Below are 19,675 nucleotides of genomic sequence, written 5' to 3'. Positions count from 1 at the left end.
TTTGTTTCATTTGTCACCACCTCACAGGAGGCCTCGCCCATGCTGTTCCCCTCCCCAGATAACCCACCTAAATCTCACTCGTTCTTTCGTTTCATTTGTAAATGTATCTTTTAAAAGCGCCCTTTGTAAAAATATAACTTCAATACTGGTAGCTCATGTAAAGCAATATAATATTTAATAACATCTATCCTGTTAGAGTTCAGATTGCCTCAATTGTCTCAATTTTTTTTTTTTTGAGACAGAGTCTCACTCTGTTGCCCAGGCTGGAGTGCAATGGCCCAATCTCGGCTCATTGCAACAGTCACCTCCTGGGTTCAAGCGATTCTGTCACCTCAGCCTCCTGAGTAGCTGGGATTACAGGCATGTGCCACCACGCCCAGTTAATTTTTGTATTTTTAGTAGAGACAGGATTTCACCATGTTGGTCAGGCTGGTCTTGAACTCCTGACCTCAAGTGATCCGCCTGCCTCGGCCTCCCAAAGTGCTGGGATTATAGGTGTGAGCCACCGTGCCTGGCCTGTCTCAATTCTTTGATAATTTTTTTCCCTTGAATCAGGATCCAAATAAGGATCCACACAATGTGATTGGTTTATATGTCTATAACATCTCTTTTAATTAATTTGTGTGGTCGCTGCAATCTCTTTTCTCTTGGGGTTTAAGTTGAAGAAACACAGTTCTTTGTTTGCAGTTTACATCCCTGTACTGGGTTTTGACATGTTCCTCCTCCCCAGCATTTTCCATAAATTAGGAGGCAGATCCACAGGCCCGGCCCCATTCTTACCTGCCCCTTAGGGGATCCAGAATGCATGACAGGGAGCTGGGGTGGAGAGCAGTGGAGAGAGGACAGGAAGCATGCTCTGCAAAGCCTAACTGCCCTGGAAGGGCGAGGTGGCAGAGAGTGCCTTGCCCAGGCCTGACTGGCTGCTTTGTCTCATCAGGGCAGACTGGAAGTGGGATGTGGGCAGGGGCACCAGAAGAGGGAACAGCCAATCAGGGAGCACCTCTCAAGGGAGGCAGCCAGGTGTTTGGGGTGGGAGGAAGGAGCCTGAAGTCATCCTATGGCCTGGAGCCTGTGGTCAGTCCCACAGGAAGATGGGTGGGAAACATTCAAGAAGTGTTTTAGAAAAAACCTCCAGAAAGTGGTTAAAATAGGCACTGAGGAATGTGCTCAATTACTTGGAAGGTTTGTTCTGGTGGGAAGAAGAATGCCCCATGGGCGCAGAGGAGACGGTGCTCCAGCCTCTGTGCTGTCATCATGGGCACATCCTGGCAAGGCCCTTTGAGATGGTACAGCCCTGCACACCCCCTCTGTATATGGTCTCTGTTTCTGTCGAACCACACCTCGAAAGGCTCAGGATGGAAATGTAAGTGATAGACTTGGGGCCTCAGGTGGATGGAACCCTTCCATGAAATCCCCAGGAGACCATGCCTGTGAAGAGTTTCATTGTCTGTCAGGGTTCTGAGCAACAAAAAGGAATCCCTGGACCCAGCAAGTGCCTGAAATCCCAGTCTCAGGTCCCTGAGGATCACCCAATGCGTACTTGGCTACCCCTTCAAAATGCCTTACCTTGGTCATAAGTGACCAAAAACTGGGGTAGCATTGGGGTGGCTGCTTTCCAGAAGTATCGTGCCACATCGTATCATATTTGCTGCTGCGGAAAAGTGCATGCATGGCTCATAAAATTACGGTGTTTGCAGTTTTAAAATCTGGCCCATTTCCTCTTATTGAGGAGATTTATAACACTCAGCTGTCACCTGGGGCATATATGCAACATTGTGGGATTTTATAAATCAAAGCAGTGTTAAGATCCCTAGATTGCTGGAGGAAAGTTGATTAAAGACTCCAGGCCGGGTGCGGTGGCTCATGCCCGTAATCCCAGCACTTTGGAAGGCTGAGGCGGTTGGATCACCTGAGGTCAGGAGTTCGAGACCAGCCTGGCCAACATGGCGAAACCCTGTCTCAACTAAAAATACAAAAAATTAGCCGGGTGTTGTGGTGGGCGCCTATAATCCCAACTACTTGGTAGGCTGAGGCAGGAGAACCGCTTGAACCCTGGAAGCAGAGGTTGCAACGAGTCAAGATCATGCCACTGCACTCCAGCCTGGGCAACAGAGCGAGACTCTGTCTCAAAACAACAACAACAAAAGACTCCAAATTGTGGAATGTAATTTTTTTGGGGGGTGGGGGTGGCGGGGGGCAGAGTCTCACTCTGTGGCCCAGGCTGGAGTGTAGTGGCACAATCTCAGCTCACTGCAACTTCCACCTCCTGGGTTCTCTGCCTCACCCTCCCGAGTAGCTGGGATATTACAGGTGCCCGCCACCACGCCCAGCTAATTTTTGTATTTTTAGTAGAGATGGGGTTTTGCCGTCTTGGCCAGGCTCATCTTGAACTCCTAACCTCATGATCCACCCACCTCAGCCTCCCAAAGTTCTGGGATTACAGACGTGAGCCAGCACGCCCGGCCAGTAAAATGTTGTACTAATTCTGATTTAAGTTTTCAAAGATGAGTTTAAACCCTTTTCTAACTTCTTTAAGGGGGCAGTGTGTTAGGAAACACTTTGATCTTGACCAAAACAGCTTCCCCATATTAGGGCCATGGGACTGACGGGGCCTGGTTTGGAGGAAGTAAACTTCGGGGGAGGTTTGGGCAGTGAACGCTCACATTTGCCCTGCAGCCCCTCCTGGGGCCCCTGCCTGTGCTGCCCGAGGCTCCAGCTCTGGCCCATTGTTAGCCCTGAATCCAGAGGGCCGCAGTCTCTGGCTCTGCAGGGCGCTCACCTGCTGAACTTTCTAAAATTTGGATGTCAACCCTCACCCTGCAGAGATTCAGATCTGTGGCTCCCGAGCCCAGCCAGGCACCTGCATTTTAAGGAGCTCCAGCAGGGCCATTTGCTGTTGGAAGAGCCCTTCACCACGTCTGCCACCTCCCAGGCTGTTAGCTCCCACTTTCCATTTGCACCCCACCTATATCCCCTGTCTTTGCACAACCACTGCAGCCCCGACTGCTGTTCCCAATGTCTGTGGGTCTCATTCTCCAGACCGTGATTTCTATGTGAAATGCAGACTCTGGGCTAAGAAGCAGACACAAGGCCTTGTTCCTCTTCTTGAGGCATTGGAACCCCCCAGGCAGGTCTGCCTATCTTATTCCTCCCCGCCACAGCTCCCAGAATTGTCTCCCACAAGCATGGTTTTGATGACATATCTCCACTGCCCAAAGAACAAAGCCTTTGCTGTTGCAGCCAGCTCCGGCCTCACCTTCCCTACATCGTGTCCTCAGTTGACGTGGTGCTGGTAGGGTGACTCGTGGCTTTCAGCTCTGCCCCTTACCATCCGCTCACGACCTCCCCGACTCCTCCTTCCACTGCTTCACCATTGCTCATCTTGTCCAGCTCCTCTAGCGCTTGGGGCACAGATGGATGCACTTTCGAGTTTCTGGTGCTGCTCCCGCTGGGCGGCCTCGTTGCCAGACATGAATCGGGTCAGGTGGTCTGGGCTGCCACCTCCAGGTTTGTGTGTGAATGCCTTTGAGGAAGTTGGCCAAGAGACAAAAGTATCACATCACCTTAGCAACACGAAGTTAAAGTCCTTTTTGAGATTGTTTTGTTCCTTGTTCCCCGACTGCCCGATAAGAAAACTCTGGGCAGTGCTTGTCAGTTACCTCCCCATCAGCAGGGGCTACAGGGAAGTGCTGTACACAGAGGTTCCTTGCTCCGCTGGGGACAGTCAGTGCCCTTGTCTGGGAACAAGCCTTGCCTGTGAAAATGTAGGTGGTTAAGCCATTTATCAAAGGGATAATAAAGTAGTTTTTGTTTATTGTTTGATGATATAGAAAATACAAGATATTTTTTTTTGTTTGTTTGTTTTGAGACGGAGTCTCAAACTGTCACCCAGGTTGGAGTGCAGTGGCACGATCTCAGCTCACTTCAACCTCTGCCTCCCGAGTTCAAGCGATTCTCCTGCCTCAGCCTCCTGAGTAGCTAGGACTACAGGCACACCCTGAAAGAAATCAGGCACATTCCTCAGCCCTGGGCTCAACACAAACACCATATATCTCTCAATTTCTTGGGCCCAGTACAAACACCATATATCTCTCAATTTCCTGGGCCCAGTACAAACACCATATCTCTCAATTTCCAAAACACCACCTGGAAAAATCTCTGATAAGGGCACAGCCGTTTGTGGTTTTACTGAAAGCGCGGGAACCAATAGAAAACTGCTACATGTATAACTTAATATGTTAACCAATTGTAATGCTGTAACCTAAAGAATTCCCTTGTTCCTCTGTAATCTTACAAGTCCTGTTTACATCGGGCTATAAAAAGCGGGCACACGCATTGTTTGGGGCCCTCTTATCTGCTGTGGAATGGAGGGACCAAGTTCGAACTTGCAGTAAAAGATCCTTGCTGCTTGGCTTTGACTCTGGACTCTGGTGGTCTTCTTTGGGGAACAAACGGTCTGGGCATAACAACCCCACCATTCCCGGCTATTTTTTTGTATCTTTATTAGAGATGGGGTTTCACCATGTTGGCCAGGCTGGGTTGGCCAGGCTGATCTTGAACTCCTGACCTTGTGATCCGCCCACCTCAGCCTCCCAAAGTGCTGGAATTACAGGCGTGAGCCACCGCACCCAGCCTGATTTTTTTTTTTTAACTTTCCTTCTCCCCAACTAAAATACATTCTTCTTATATGGTAGGGGGCGGTACCCAAAGGAAATGCTACAAAAGAATACATGGAGAGCTTGCAGTTGAAGCCCGGGGAAGTGATCTACAAGTGCCCGAAGTGCTGCTGTATTAAACCCGAGCGCGCCCACCACTGCAGGTACGTGCGCGGCTGTATTAAACCCGAGCGCGCCCACCACTGCAGCTGCACGGGCCGGTCTGTAGGTATCACGCTCTTTCTGGGGTAGGGAGCTGAGTAAACAGCCGGTGCCCTAGAGTCTTTTTGGGAACTGGGAAGCAGTATGGACTCAGGGATCTCCTCCTTCCCGAGGGACTCGCTGTGGCTCAAAAACTGGAGGAGGTGAAGAGGTTCCCGCCTGTTTTGGCACACATGCTACAGGCCAGCACGTGTGTGCTCACAGCTCCTGGGCACATCCTATATGGGTGGTGAAGCGTAGAGGCCAGGTTCTTTTGGGCGTGCTCTCATTTTTTTTTTTTTTTTTTTTGTATTTATTTGGGTGTGCTCTCAAACACCAAGTTGTATTTTTAAACCCCACAGTCCAGTTATCTGCCTGGCTCAAGTAGCCTTCCTGGCCCTCACGCCTCACTCCTGCTGGTCTTGGTTGCATTTTATCCTTTTCCCCCAGATTTGCCAGCTCCTGACTCCTTTGTCTGCTCCTGGAGGGGCTGGCCATTGATTTCACGTGTTGAAATGTGGATGTCTGGGTGTATTTCTCCATTCCTTGAAATAGTTGTCACACATCCCTGTACTGTGAAACTGCTGGGGCGTGGCTGCACCTGGACAGTACCCTTCTCCTGGGGGGTTGTGGCTTGAATAGGCTGGAAGCCATCGATGGCCTCCAACAGGAGGAAGCCCAGATACAGGGTGCCGACTGCTTTATGGCTGGAGTGAAAGCTTTACAAAATTCGTATCCACATGGTTTGGCCAGAAAGTGAAGAAAGATGAAATGGTATTGGAGAGTAGGTGGGTGGTTGTCTTGGGCTGGGGTTGGAAATGGGCAGTGACTGCATATGGGCTGAGGTTTCTTTCTGGGATGGTGGGAATGTTCTAAAATTAGATGGTGATGGTCTCACAACTCTGCAGATAGAATAAAAATCATTGAATTGTACATTGCAAATGGGTGGATTTTTATGGTATGTAAATTTTTTTGTGGGTGGGGTGGAGTCTTGCTCTTTTACCCAGGCTGGAGTGCAGTGGCGCAGTCTCGGCTCACTGCAACCTCTGCCTCTCAGGCTCAAGCGATTCTGGTGCCTCAGCCTCCCCTAGTAGCTGGGGTTACAGGTGCCTGCCACCATGCCCGGCTGATTTTTGTATCTTTAGTAGAGATGATGTTTCACCACATTGGCCAGGCTGGTCTCGAATTCCTGACCTCAGGTGATCCACCTGCCTCGGCCTCTCAAAGTGCTGGGATTACAGGCATGAGCCACCTTGCCCGGCCTATGATATATAAATTATACTTCAATAAATCTGTTTCTTAAGATAAAATGGGAATGTTTTGGAAGTCAGGTGCTATAGAGGATGGGCAGGGAGCCGAGGTCAATGAATGGAAGGTGATGTTACGGGCGGGGCACAGTGGCTCATGCCTGTAATCCTGGCACTTTGGGAGGCCAAGGCAGGTGGATCACAAGGTCAGAAGATCGAGACCATCCTGGCTAACATGGTGAAACCCCGTCTCTACTAAAAATACAAAAATAAATAAATAAATAAATTAGCTGGGCGTGGTGGTGGGCACCTGTAGTCCCAGCTACTAGGGAGGCTGAGGCAGGAGAATGGCGTGAACCGTGGAGGCGGAGCTTGCAGTGAGCCGAGATCGCACCACTGCACTCCAGCCTGGGTGACAGAACAAGACTCCGTCTCAAAAAAAAAACAAAAAACAAAAAACAAAAAAAAAAGGTGACACTATGATAGCAAGTCTTCCTGGAGCGAACCTGCTGCCATCGATGTTGCTTGATGTAATTAAATGGTGCAAGCTTGGACTAAAAAGTGATTGATAATCAAATTAGTTATTTAAAATTGGACATAGAGAGTGTTATGGGCAAAATTAAAATACAGCCGTAAGCACAAGATGACTTCATGCCTGGGTGTATAGTTGATGGTTCAAGATGAATCTGCAATCCATATTGCATATTCATCAGTGAATATGGATTGAATGGTAGGAATTGTTTGAAGATACGAAGAATGTTTTTTTCTCTGAAGGTAAAAATTCAGTTTTTGTTTTTTATTGAAATAGACTTGTAGGAACATTATTGATAGGTGTACATGATCGAGCTCTACTGGGGGAGAGTCTGAAAACTCGTGGAGTATGGCTCAGTGTGACCTTTCGTCCCAGCCTGTTGGTCCACTGAATATTTTCTTTAGGAAACAGAAGACATTTAATTAAAATGATAAACCTTAAAGGAATATAGTGAGTATGTATGATAGTTTTTTGACATGCTGTATTAGAATATGCATTCTAATTTTCCTCCACCTTTGATTTTATTTGGTTGTGTTACTCTGGTTTCCTCAGAGCATGGAATACTGAAAAATCAAACTCTCCTTTTCAGTATTTGCAAAAGATGTATTCGGAAAATGGATCATCACTGCCCGTGGGTGAACAATTGTGTAGGAGAAAAGAATCAAAGATTTTTTGTGCTCTTCACTGTAAGTAAAAATATTTTTGTAGTGACTTACATTGAATTTGAAATTCTTTAACTGCTTCTTGCCTGGAGCAGGGAAATCTACTAACGTCAGACTAGTTTCTCTCCAACCTTTTCTCCAGGATTCAAATTACAATACTGTGCTATCATTGGCAGGAAGTAGTCCCAATAAATAAATAATATATTGCTTGTTTTATTTTAGGTGTTCACTGTAATTCTCTCCCAGATGTCCTCAATCACTGTTGTTTATTAATAACAACAGGAATCTTCCTAAAGTATGTTAGAGCTTGTTTCTTTTTTTTTTTTTTTTTGAGACGGAGTGTTACTCTTGTTGCCCAGGCTGGAGTACAGTGGCGCAATCTTGGCTCACTGCAACCTTTGTCTCCCAAGTTCAAGTGATTCACCTGCCTCAGCCTCCCAAGCAGTTGAGATTACAGGCATGAGCCACCATGCCCAGCTAATTTTGTATTTTTAGTAGAGATGGGGTTTCTCCATGTTGATTGGGCTGGTCTTGAACTCCCGACCTCAGGTGATCTGCCTACCTTGGCCTCCCAAAGTGCTGGGATTACAGTTGTGAGCCACTGTGCGTGGCTATTTATTTTTTTATAGACGGGGTTTTGCCATGTTGCCCAGGCTGGTCTTAAACTCCTGAGCTTAAGCGATCTGCCTGCCTTGGCCTCCCAGAGTGCTGGGATATAGGCGTGAGCCACCATGCCCAGCTGTATTTTTCTGTAAAATTATTCCACTTGGTCTAAAATGTCAACTACTGCAATTTAATCCTTCCCTCATTTTTTTCCCTGACAAATAAGATGGAGGTATACACGTGATGTGTCATCAGCCTTTGCTCCTAGAAAGATTTAATTGTTTAAATTACTAACTGGCTGGATGGATCACTCGAGGTCAGGAGTTCCAGACCAGCCTGGCCAACATGGTGAAACTCCATCTCTACTAAAAATGCAAAACAGTTAGCCGGGCATGGTGCCTGTAGTCTCAGCTACTTGAGAGGCTAAGGCAGGAGAACTGTTTGAGCCTGGCAGGCGGAGGTTGCAGTGAGCCGAGACTACCCCACTGCATTCCAGCCTGGGCAAGAGAGGGAGACTGTTTCTAAAAAATATAAAAAATAAAAGTGACTAATCAGTCTCCCCCTCATTCTAGATGTACATAGCTCTGTCTTCAGTTCATGCTCTGATCCTTTGTGGATTTCAGTTTATCTCCTGTGTCCGAGGGCAGTGGACTGGTAAGTTCCCTGGCTGTGTGTCATTCCTGGCCGTGCATGCTGTTTTTGGGGAAAAGGGGAAAGCTTTAAAGGAAGAACCAGGTTTCCAATTTTGAAGGAAATCATTGCAATTATTTTAGGAATTGAATTTTAAAGAATTAAGTTTTAACACCACCATTTTGCTAGTATATTGTTTCCCCGAAAGCTTGTGTCCGTCTCCGGGTCAGTTAGCTCTCCATTGTTCAAACTAGTCTTTGCGTTGCTTACGTGAGTGATCGACCCTAATCAAATGTAGTGAAAACAGGCGCTCATTATCCTACCTTAGATATGCAGTGAGGTCTGGACTGGCTCATCCCACCCCAGGTGGACAGGGGAATGGACTCCTGTGAGCACTGCTCACTGGAATGGGTGCACACAACCCCTCTGGTCTGGCTTCAGTTGCCATGTAATTCACAAATACAGTGTCAATAGAAACCTCAGAAAATACAGATTCTTTTGAAATCACTGGCCAGGAAGTCATGGTATAGAATTTTTGCTCTGAGGGGTGGCCCTCCATTGCTCCTTGGAGAACAATGAATGTGCCCATTTAGCAAGTGAACAACTTCCCCCTGGAAGCCGGCCAAGCACTCTGCCACTCGGGGTATTCAGGACCAGTTATAACCAACTTCCTCTTGTCCGCAGAATGCAGTGATTTTTCACCTCCAATAACTGTAATCCTGTTGATCTTCCTGTGCCTTGAGGGTCTTCTGTTTTTCACTTTCACTGCAGTTATGTTTGGCACCCAAATCCACTCCATATGCAACGACGAGACGGTAAGCTTTGTTCTCGGCTATGTGGACTTCATATGTGGTCCAAGCTTGAATGGAAAGTCCTAACGTCAACAACAGGTGCCTGTGGACTGACTCAGGAGCGTAATGGGACGGTCTGGATAAGCTTCAACCGGCTCCCTGTGTTTGCCGTTTCTTTCATTCTGTGTGGTGCATATTTCTAGTCTCAGTTTGATTTGCGAGTCAGCAGAGCCAGGCAGATTCCCAGCTCCCAGTGCAGTCAGTAAATTTTAGAGAATTGACTGCCTTTAGGGCCTGGCTCTGCAGGCCTGGAGTGGCGCTCAGTCAATGTTTGTACACAGTAACTAACAAGTGAAAAACGTTGGTGCCTGGCTGGGAGGGCCATCGTGGTAGTCGGGGCTGGCCGCATGGCTGCAGCTGGGCTGGGCTCACAGAGGCCGTGGGGGTCTGGACTGGGGCAAAGCAGGGAAAGAGAGTTCATTCACCAACCCTCCATGGAGCCCACACCGTGCTTGAGCACAGTGTGATTCCAAGGCTTGGTGGGGTCTGCCCAGCTTCCTGGAGCCGCTGCCACTTGCTTTTCTTTCTGCTTCCAGGAGATCGAGCGATTGAAAAGTGAGAAGCCCACATGGGAGCGGAGGCTGCGATGGGAAGGGATGAAGTCCGTCTTTGGGGGCCCCCCCTCACTCCTCTGGATGAATCCCTTTGTCGGCTTCCGATTTAGGCGACTGCCCACAAGACCCAGAAAAGGTGGCCCGGAGTTCTCAGTGTGAGGCCCGGCTCATCAGGCTGGAACTGGCTCACAGACGTCCGCTTACTTGTTTGGGGTCTGCAGGGTATCAACAGCTCATCTGTGACCACCAGGGCAACTGGAACCTACACAAACCAATTGCTTGCAGCAAGCAGAGTTTTATATATTTATAGTCACAGATGGCAGAGGAAGAGGCTCTCAGTCCCCACCTGTACAACAACGGAAAGGTGTGTGGCCATGCAAAGAAGCCAAGCACCATGGCCTCCTGCAGAGTTGGGACTTCTGTGGAGAAGACTGGGTTATTACATGGGTTATTCAGATCCTGTGTACTGAGCTGCTGTTTCCAATCTTGAAAAACAGTCAATCCAGTGAACAGGGACTCTCCGAGCAGTCATTTCAGGGGGCTCCTGCTGACCCCGCCACTCAGCAGTGCACTCCCCGGATCACAGCAGGGCGTTTACATAGAAAGACGTTTTGGTCTCGATTAGCTCCGATGCTTTGCACTGAAGTTGCAAAAGATCTGTGCACTGAACAGTGAAGGTGGCTTCCGGCACACTCCCCGCTGCCCCGGAAGAGACATCCTTTGACTCTCAGCAAGTCTGTGTATGCGTGTGTCTGTGCGTGTGTGCGCGCGTGTGCATGTGTGTCAAAATTGCCAGTGTTGTTTAGGCAGTGTAACATTTACCGGCTGTGTACAGCAAACAAGCTATTTTTTAGAAACCGACGTTTCAGGGAAGAGGGGAGAGAACCCCGGGGTCCTGCCCGTGGTTACTATGAATGTATTGCTGTTGGAGGACATCTTGATCCAAAGAACAGCCGTTCCTGTGCGGCCCTTCGTTGCCCTCCTGCTTTCATTTTTTAAAGAAATCTTGAGTGCTTGAGGGCCTTGGAACCGATTTTTTTTTTGTTCCAGCCAAATTAGCAGTGTATAAATGGCACCTAGGTAAGAGCAGAGCCGTGGCTCAGTGACGTGATACTTTGGGCAGCTGGATCCTGTTAGTGGTGTGTGGGGCAGGGGAGGCATCCCAACTGGAGAGGCAGGGCCCAGCTCTTGGGTACCTCTGGGAAGGTGAAGGGACCATGAGGCAGCCAGCCCCTGGCAGGGGCGATTGTGCCACCACACAGGCAGCGCTCCAGCTGGGAATGGTCAGATTGGCGCCCTCGTTGGAGTTTTTGGTTAGCGTTTATGTTTTCTTCTCCACCCACGGCACAGGTGATAAAATAGGATCCTTGGTGCGGAGCTTAAAATTACGCCAGAAAGCCAACAGCTCCCCTCCGTGGGGACTTGCCTTAAACTTGCCTGGTTTGTACATTTTTTGCCGGATGCATCAAGAAGCAATCTGTGACAAAGCCTGAGGGCCTTCCTTTCAACGTGCCCTCCACGCTAAGAGAAGTTGGCGTCTCCCTCCCGGGAACGGTTTTGCCTTTCTGTTCATCTGTGAACTGTTTTGTTTTTAATTACTCTGTACCCCATCCGAATCAGGGCTTCTACCACTGCTGATGCAAAACCACAAAGGGACCTACCTGAGCCACCGTCCTAGCCAAGCGAGCAAACCTGCAGGGGTTTGGAAGTGGACTCGGTCACCGCAGAAATGTGTGCGTCACTGGGGGAAGAACTGCGTCACAGCCACCGGGACAAAGCATAGATTGTGGGTGATCTGGAGACACGAGTTTCCAGGATTGTTTTGCATATTCATTTGCACATTGTTGTCTGGGTTGGACATGCGTGTGGGCTTCAGTGTGAGGCTTTTAATATGTATATCCTGTTCTATCAATAAAACAAGTATCCAAGTGGTTGAATCCTGTGAGACTTGGCAAGTGTGTGCAAATCAAGTATACTTGACTTTTCAACCTCTTCTTTCAATGTAACTTTTATATGAAATAAAGTAATCAATTGACAGTTCTCAAATGGCTTCCAAAGTGCCCGTTCTTCATGGATGGCAGTGTTTTCAGGGGGTGCCTTTCTGTGGTTCGTGGATCCAGCCTCAGGCTGTTAAGGTCACTCCCAAACAGTTTCCAGAACCTCTAAATGCTTTCATGCCCATGACGAGTGACCTGGGCGCTCAAGCACGACTCATAAAAGTTGCCCAGTGAGTACTGTTGCTTGTTGAATGTTCGACTCCCATCGTTTTACTTAGTCCTTTTTTTAGTGCACTTTAAAATAAAAACAATGTTTCAAAATCTCTCTCCACAGTCCAGAATCTCAAGTACCTATAATTTGATTTTAATTCATTCAACAAATTTGTCTGATATTTGCACTGTGAGGGAACCAAATGCCCACTTAACTTCCAGAGGCCAAATGGGTCAGTGTGTGCCGCAGCCCTGCCTTGCAAAGTGCTGTGCCTTGGGGCGCCTGGTGGCATTCCAGACACGCAGAAATGGGAAGGAGACTTGAACACGTAGGCACGCACCTGAGCTGGGCCACTGCATGGGCAGCAGCCCTCCAGCTTGTATTTGTGGCTCTGCTGAATGTTGCTGCAATGTTATTTGTATTCCTTATATTAGAGATTGTTATGTAGGCTCATTATATAGAAGTATGATGCTTGCATTAAAACAAAACAAAAATATCCCCCAAATAAGAAGGTGGCTAAATCCTATCTTCTATTGTATGTGAACTTGGGTTAGGTATGGAAGCAGGGGAAAAGCTTGAAGGGTAGCCTGGGAGCCACACACAAAAAGCAGGATGCCCATAAAAAAAGCACAAGCGCCCTACAGCATCTCCTGAGGAACCTCTTTAAAACTGCGTTGCTGGCGGGGCGCGGTGGCTCACGCCTGTAATCCCAGCACTTTGGGAGGCCGAGGCGGGCGGATCACGAGGTCGGGAGATCGAGACCATCCTGGCTAACACGGTGAAACCCCGTCTGTACTAAAAATACAAAAAATTAGCCGGGCGAGGTGGCAGGCGCCTGTAGTCCCAGCTACTCGGAGGCTGAGGAAGGAGAATGGCGGGAACCCGGGAGGCGGAGCTTGCAGTGAGCCGAGATGGTGCCACTGCACTCCAGCCTGGGCGACAGAGCGAGACTCTGTCTCAAAAAATAAATAAATAAATTTAAAAACCTGCGTTGCTCCTTATCCAGCTGCTAATTTTAACCAAGACAACCTGAAGAGGCTGAGGGAAAATCGTCTGGTTTTCACTGTGGCTGGTTCTGAGAACTGAAAGCTGAGCCAGTCTCTGAGCTGTAAGAGAACGAGTGGCTCAGCGGTCAGGCCCGATGGGCCCGTGCAGGTGGCTTCCTAAAAGGGCCAGCAAGTTTCTGAAGAAGGTTCTAGGCACAGCACATCTGCAGTCCAGAGAACTCTGGGTTTCCTGCCTGCTCTCCCCTCCCCATTCACCGAATATGTGCGTCCCATGTTTCGTACATCATCAAGTTTAATTGTGATGACTGAATACTTTGCTGCTAAACCAGATGGGGGCCTCTGATGTTTTTGTCCAACTTTTTGCTTTTACAGAGGTGAAGCCGCCTCGTGTGTTCCCGTTCCAGCTGTCACTGAGTGCCTGCACCCCAGCCAGCCTCTGCCACGGGCAGCACCTGCACCGCCTCCCCCATTCCCTGCTGAGAGGGCCTGGCTTCTCCAGGGTTGGTGGGTTCCATCTCCCAGGTCCCAGGGTCTACACCTTCCAGATCCTTGCAGTGGTACAACCGCTCCCTGGGAGTTGCTGGAGAAGGGGTGCCTTATTCTTCAAGTTTCCGGTATTTTGGCCCACCTAAAAATGCCTGCTTCTGCCTCACCTTTGGTTGATGGTGTAGCTAAGTACTTTTCACTCAGCCTGTTGGAGACACAACCCCACCATCTTCTAGCTCCCAGAGCAGCCGTGGAGAGCCCACACTCTCCCAGCCCCTGTGCTATGTGACTTAGCTTTTCTTTTTTTTTTTTTGAGATAGGTTCTTGCTGTGTCACCCAGGCTGGATCTCAGCCCAGACTGGAGTACAGTGGTATGATCTCAGTTCACTGCAACTTCCACCTTCTGGACTCAAGCGATTCTTGTTCTTCAGCCTTCTGAGTCGCTGGGACTACAGGCGCTTGTCACAACGCCCAGATAACTTTTTTGTATTTTTGGAAGAGACAGGGTTGCGCTCTGTTGCCCAGGCTGGTCTCGAACTCCTGACCTCAAGTGATCTGCCCACCTCGGCCTCCCAAAGCACTGAGATTATAGGTGTGAGCCGCCGTGCCTGGCCCACAGCCTCTCTGTAGTCCTCAGTTTCTCAGGGTTGGCGACAAGGTGCCTTGGCCTCAGTTCTCCTGCTGGCTGTGCTGGTGCTCAGTAGACTCCACCTGACACTCAGCTTTCTGGTTCTGGCAGACATTCTGTGTTATGTCTTTGGGAATCCCATTCACTCCATTTTCTTTTCTAATTTTAAGATTGCATGTTGAACCGCCTAGGCTGATCCTCTAATTTTCTTATTGTACACTCTGTTTTCTGGAAAATCTGTAGCTTTGCTTTTTTTTTTTTTTTTTTTTTTTTTTTTTTTTTGCTCTGTCCCTCAGGCTGGAGAGCAGTGGCATGATCTCCTCTCACTGCAACCTCTGGCCTTGCAGGTTCAAGCGATTCTCCTGCTTCAGCCTCCTGAGTAGCTGGGATTACAGGCATGGGCCACCACGCCCGGCTAATTTTTGTATTTTTAGTAGAGACGGGGTTTCACCATGTTGGCCGGGCTGGCCGAACTCCTGGCCTCAAGTGATCTGCCCACCTAGGCTTCCTGGAGTGGTGGGATTACAGGTGTGAGCCAGCATGCCCTGTCCAGCTTTGTCTTCTAGCTCTTCTGGTTTTTTTTTTTTTTTTTAATTCAGGCTATGGTAGTTTTAATTTCCAGAAGCTTTTTATTTTCCTTTGTGGTTTTGAGGAAACATCATCTCGAGTGTCTTCTGCGGATGCCCTGCTGTTCGCTGTCTAAGGATACTGGGGTTTCGTTTTGCGTTTCCCCCGGCTTCCTGAGTGGTTTTCTCCCAGCCTCCCCACTCTGCGTTCTCTACTCTGCGTGCTCTCTGGCTTTCCTATTGGAAGCTCTCCTCCATGTTCTGCGTGAGACACCAGCCCACTGCCTGGTAGGGCTGTGTAGGGAGCCAGCTTTTCTGTGAGGAGGTCCCCATCTCCTGACTGGAAGACTGGCTGCTGGCTTTTCTGGGGCTCGGTAGAGAAGGGCCCAGAAGCTTCGCTGGGCAGTAAATAGACCCGCCCCTCTCTCCTTTTCTGCTCCGAGTAGTGCCTGGTGTCCTTGACTCTATGATCTACCAGGAATAGCTGCCCCTCTCCTTTGGGTTCTGGGGGGTGTACCTAGGAGTCTGACCTCCTCCTACAGAAAATTCTTTCCCCATCCTTCATATCTGGGAACCACTTGTCAAGCTCCAGTGTTCCCTGGTGCTCTCCCCCCATCCCTGGGAGGCAGTGTGGCCAAGGTGGTCATTTCACAGGTGGGGAAAGGGAGGCCAAGCAGCTTTCTGACATGCCCAGCTGAGTAACACGGCTGACCTCTCACAGTGTATCAGCCCACGCTCAGGAGAAAATTTCCCCAAATACTCACCATAGCCCTTGTTCATGGAAGACCTGCCTGTCCTGTGCTAAGATTTAACACGCACGGTTTCCCTGCACTCTCACAATCACCACCATCTCATGGATGGGGAAACTGAGGTCGAGAGAGGTTGCTCAGAGGCCCATAGGTAGCAAACAAGGATATTATGTTTGAACATTATCAATACTAGCTGTTTAATAATGGTGCCATTACTAATCACGTGAGAAACTGTAACAGGGGCTTTCCTGCAACTCACCTGATCATCCAGAAGCACAGAACTCCATGGGGGCCAAGAGCTGCCACTCCGTGGATTTTCACACGTCACCGATGGTGGCCACATGGGAGGAGGGTGCCAGGTGAGGGACTCAACCCTGCGGGGAGAGAAGGGATTCGCCCATCAGCGTGCGCTGCATGACGACCACCAGGGGGCGCCATGATACAGCAAATATGCACTACTCAGCCTGTGGGAACAAGTTCACCCACCGCTGGCTCATCTGCTCAGCAGGTTCACAGATATTTACAGAGCACCTGCTGTGTGCCAACAAGGCGCCTGCCCTCAGTAGACACAAATTGGCTGGGTGCGGTGGCTCACATCTGTGCCCCCAGCACTTTGGGAGTCCAAGGCAGGTCAATTACTTGAGGTCAGGAGTTTGAGACCGGCCTGGCCAACATGGCAAAACCCCGTCTCTACTAAAAACACAAAAATTAGTGGGGCATGGTGACTTATGTTTTTAAATCCAGATATTCAGGAGGCTGAGGCAGGGGAATCGCTTGAACCCAGGAGGCGGAGGTTGCAGTGAGACAGTGAGGCACTCCAGCCTGGGTGAACAGAGTGAGACTGTCTCAAAAAAAGAAAAAAAGATACTAATACAATAAATTAAATATGCAATTTGTAGACTGATTTCTGCTATCAGTGCTGAGAACAGGAGATATCCACTATCAGCGTGGATATTGTGAAGGGCACCAGTTGTCAGGGAAGGGCCCTGGAGGGAGGTGAGGGGCTGTAACTGGGTTACCTGACTTGCAAAGGCCCTGGGGCAGGGAAGGGCTGGGTTCGTTGCAGTACACTCCTGTGGGAGTTTTAGTCTTTTCTTTTTTTGAGAGAGTCTTGCTCTGTCACTCAGGCTGCAGTGCAGTGGCGAGGTCTCGGCTCACTGCAACCTCTACTGTCCGTGTTCAAGCAATTCTCCCACCTCAGCCTCCTGAGTAGCTGGGATTACAGGTGCCCACCACCACGCCCGGCTAATTTTTGTATTTTTAGTAGAGACAGGGTTTCACCATCTTGGCCATTCCTGACCTCAGGTGATCCGCCTGCCTCAGCCTCCCAAAGTGCTGGGATTACAGGCATGAACCACCACATCCAGCCGAGTTTTAGTCTCTTTAATGTCAGTGTGAAGGGGTGGCCTGCCCCTCCACACCTGTGGGCGTTTCTCATCAGGTGGAACAAGAGACTTGAGAAAAGAAAGAGACACAGAGACAAAGTATAGAGAAAGAAAAAGTGGGCCCAGGGCACCGATCTCAGTATTTATTGATCATTATCTTTACTATCTGAGAGAGGGGGAAGCGGCAGGACAGTAGGGTCATAGTAGGGAGAAGGTCAGCAAGAAGATATGTGAATAAAGATCTGTGACATGAGTAAGTTTAAGGAAAAGTGCTGTGCTTTGATGTGCATATGCAAACATCTCCATAAACATTTCTAGTACATAAAGAGCGGCATTACACTAGCACGTCCCACCTCCAGCCCTAAGGCAGTTTTCTCCTATCTCAGTAAATAGAACATACAATCTGGTTTTAAACCGAGACATTCCATTGCCCAGGGATGGGCAGGAGACAGATACCTTCCTCTATCTCAACTGCAAAGAGGCCTTCCCTCCTCTTTTCCTAATCCTCCTCAGCACAGACCCTTCACGGGTGTCAGGCTGGGGGACAAACAGGTCTTTCCATTCCTATCCATGAGGCCCTATTTCAGACTATCACATGGGGAGAAACCTTGGACAATACCTGGCTTTCCTAGGCAGAGGTCTCTGCAGCTTTCCGCAGTGTTTGTGTCCCTGGGTACTTGAGATTAGAGAGTGGTGATGACTTTTAACAAGCATGCTGCCTTCAGGCACTTGTTTAACAAAGCACATCCCGCACAGCCCTGAATCCATTAAACCTTGAGTAAACACAGCGTAAGTCTGGCAAGGACAGGGTCGGGGGTAGAGTTACAGATTAACAGCATCTCAAGGCAGAAGAATTTTTCTTAGTACAGAACAAAATGGAGTCTCTTATGTCTACTTCTTTCTAAATAGACACAGTAACAGTCTGATCTCTCTTTTCCCCACATCAATGTGGAGCCAGAACTGGTTAAGACCCCAGAATGCTGGGGCTCTGAGCTGCAAAATTCATCTAGTTTAGTCTGCCAGGCTTGGAGAAGGCGCCGAGGGGTTAACACCACACACAGGGTCAGCAGGCTTACTATGGGAGAGACTCCTTGAAGCCAGGTTTCTTAAGAGATGGGCTAGCTGTTCCCCCAAAGCCTAGGAGCAAAGCAAAATTTGGCGTCCGAAGAGAAGTGACATCAAAGGCCTTTCCCTCTTGGGTGGGTTGTGAGGGCTTCTCAGGTGGGAACGCTGAGGTCAGCAGGAGCAGGGGTGGAGGGGTGGTGTGAGAGGCCAGGAGGGGTCTGTGCATGGCCTTTCTTTGGTCTCTGTTGGGTGAGGCCCAGCCATCTGCAGCCCCAGGGAACCCTTGCTCCCTGGGGGGCCTGGAAGGCTGGCTGTTGCCCAGCTCCATGGAGAGCTTGGGAAGCCCCCACCTGTAGCCATCAGCACTGGGAAGCTCCCAGCTCTGATCAATCAGAGCACCTGCTCCAGAGAAGCAGGGAGAGATAGGACTATGGCTGGGTCCCTCGGGGACAGAGCAGCACCTGCTGGGGCTTTTGCTTATATAGCCAGGAGAGCAACCCCAGACACACACGTGTGTGACTCAAGCGGCCCTGCTCCAGCCAGGCCAGAGATGAGCAACCAGGACTCATACCCCCTCCGCTGCACCCCCCACCCTCCTCTGGGCTCTGGGTGTGATGAGTGGGAGCTGGGAGGGTTTCCCTCCCTCAACATGTCCCTTCTGCACGGTGGCTCATGCCTGTAATCCCAGCACTTTGGGAGGCCGAGGCGGACAGATCACCCGAGGTCAGGAGTTCGAGACTAGCCTGAACATGGGGAAACCCTGTCTTTACTAAAAATGCAAAAATTAGCCAGGCATGGTAGTGCGCGCCTGTAATTCCAGCTACTTGGGAGGCCGAGGCAGGAGAATTGCTTGAACCCAGGAGGCAGAGGTTGCAGTGAGCTATCACACCACTGCACTCCAGCCTGGGCAACAGAATGAGATTCTGTCTCGAAACAAAACCAAACAAAACATGTCCCTTCCTTTCCCCCCCTCAGCCTGTAACTTCCCCACTACAGCTGTTTTCTGTCCCCCACACCTTCATGTGAATGCACTTGTTTTTTTTAGGGGAGTGGTTTTCAAAGCACATTCCCCTCCATGGACCAGGAACATGGGCATCACTAGGAACTTGTTAGAAATGGAAATTCTCAGCCCCACCCCAGACCTCTCCAATCAGAAACTCTGAAGTCCACCCAGTGATCTGTTTTAGCAACACGCTCCAAGTTGAAAATCACAGCTCTGGGACCCAGGGTCAGAAAGAGTAGGGGATTCCCTGGGTGGAGGGGAATAGGCTTTTCAAGACCAATGCAGCCAGAAACCACCAAATCCGGCCGTCTGCCGGCTATTCAGCATCCCAGCACCAGGCTCTCCAGCTGTGAGGCGCGGAGTGGGTCACCTCCTGCCTCTGCATCTCAGTTTCCTTGTCTGTAAAATGACAACAACTTCTGCCTCATGCAGCTGCTGGGAGGATCAGCAATAATGAATCCTGAAGGGCAAGAGGATGCTCGGCATATACGTGCTCAAGAAATAGCAAGAATGGCTGGGCGTGGTGGCTCATGCCTGTAATCCCAGCACTTTGGGAGGCAGAGGCGGGTGAATCACAAGGTCAAGAGTTCAAGACCAACCTGGCCAATATGGTGAAACCCCGTCTCTACTAAAAGTACAAAAA

At 49.4% G+C, this 19,675-nt stretch overlaps 1 protein-coding gene across 2 annotated transcripts in view; it reads left to right on the top strand.

The window, feature by feature from the left end:
- ZDHHC7 (zinc finger DHHC-type palmitoyltransferase 7) overlaps positions 1-11,981 on the top strand; it is a 41,116-nt gene extending 29,135 nt beyond the window's left edge. For both annotated transcript variants that reach the window (XM_023226808.2, XM_023226809.1), the window contains exons 4-8: positions 4,695-4,819; positions 7,225-7,321; positions 8,473-8,554; positions 9,215-9,345; positions 9,918-11,981. In XM_023226808.2, the coding sequence (XP_023082576.1) occupies positions 4,695-4,819; positions 7,225-7,321; positions 8,473-8,554; positions 9,215-9,345; positions 9,918-10,094 (612 nt within the window). In that variant the 3' untranslated portion in view covers positions 10,095-11,981. The remainder of the gene's footprint in view (positions 1-4,694; positions 4,820-7,224; positions 7,322-8,472; positions 8,555-9,214; positions 9,346-9,917) is intronic.
- Positions 11,982-19,675: the final 7,694 nt, after the last annotated feature.

This window comes from Piliocolobus tephrosceles, chromosome 17, assembly GCF_002776525.5.
Source record: "Piliocolobus tephrosceles isolate RC106 chromosome 17, ASM277652v3, whole genome shotgun sequence".
NCBI classification, from domain to species: Eukaryota; Metazoa; Chordata; class Mammalia; order Primates; family Cercopithecidae; genus Piliocolobus; species Piliocolobus tephrosceles.
The sequence above is the reverse complement of the archived record's forward strand: the minus strand, read 5'-3'. Positions and strand labels throughout refer to the sequence as shown.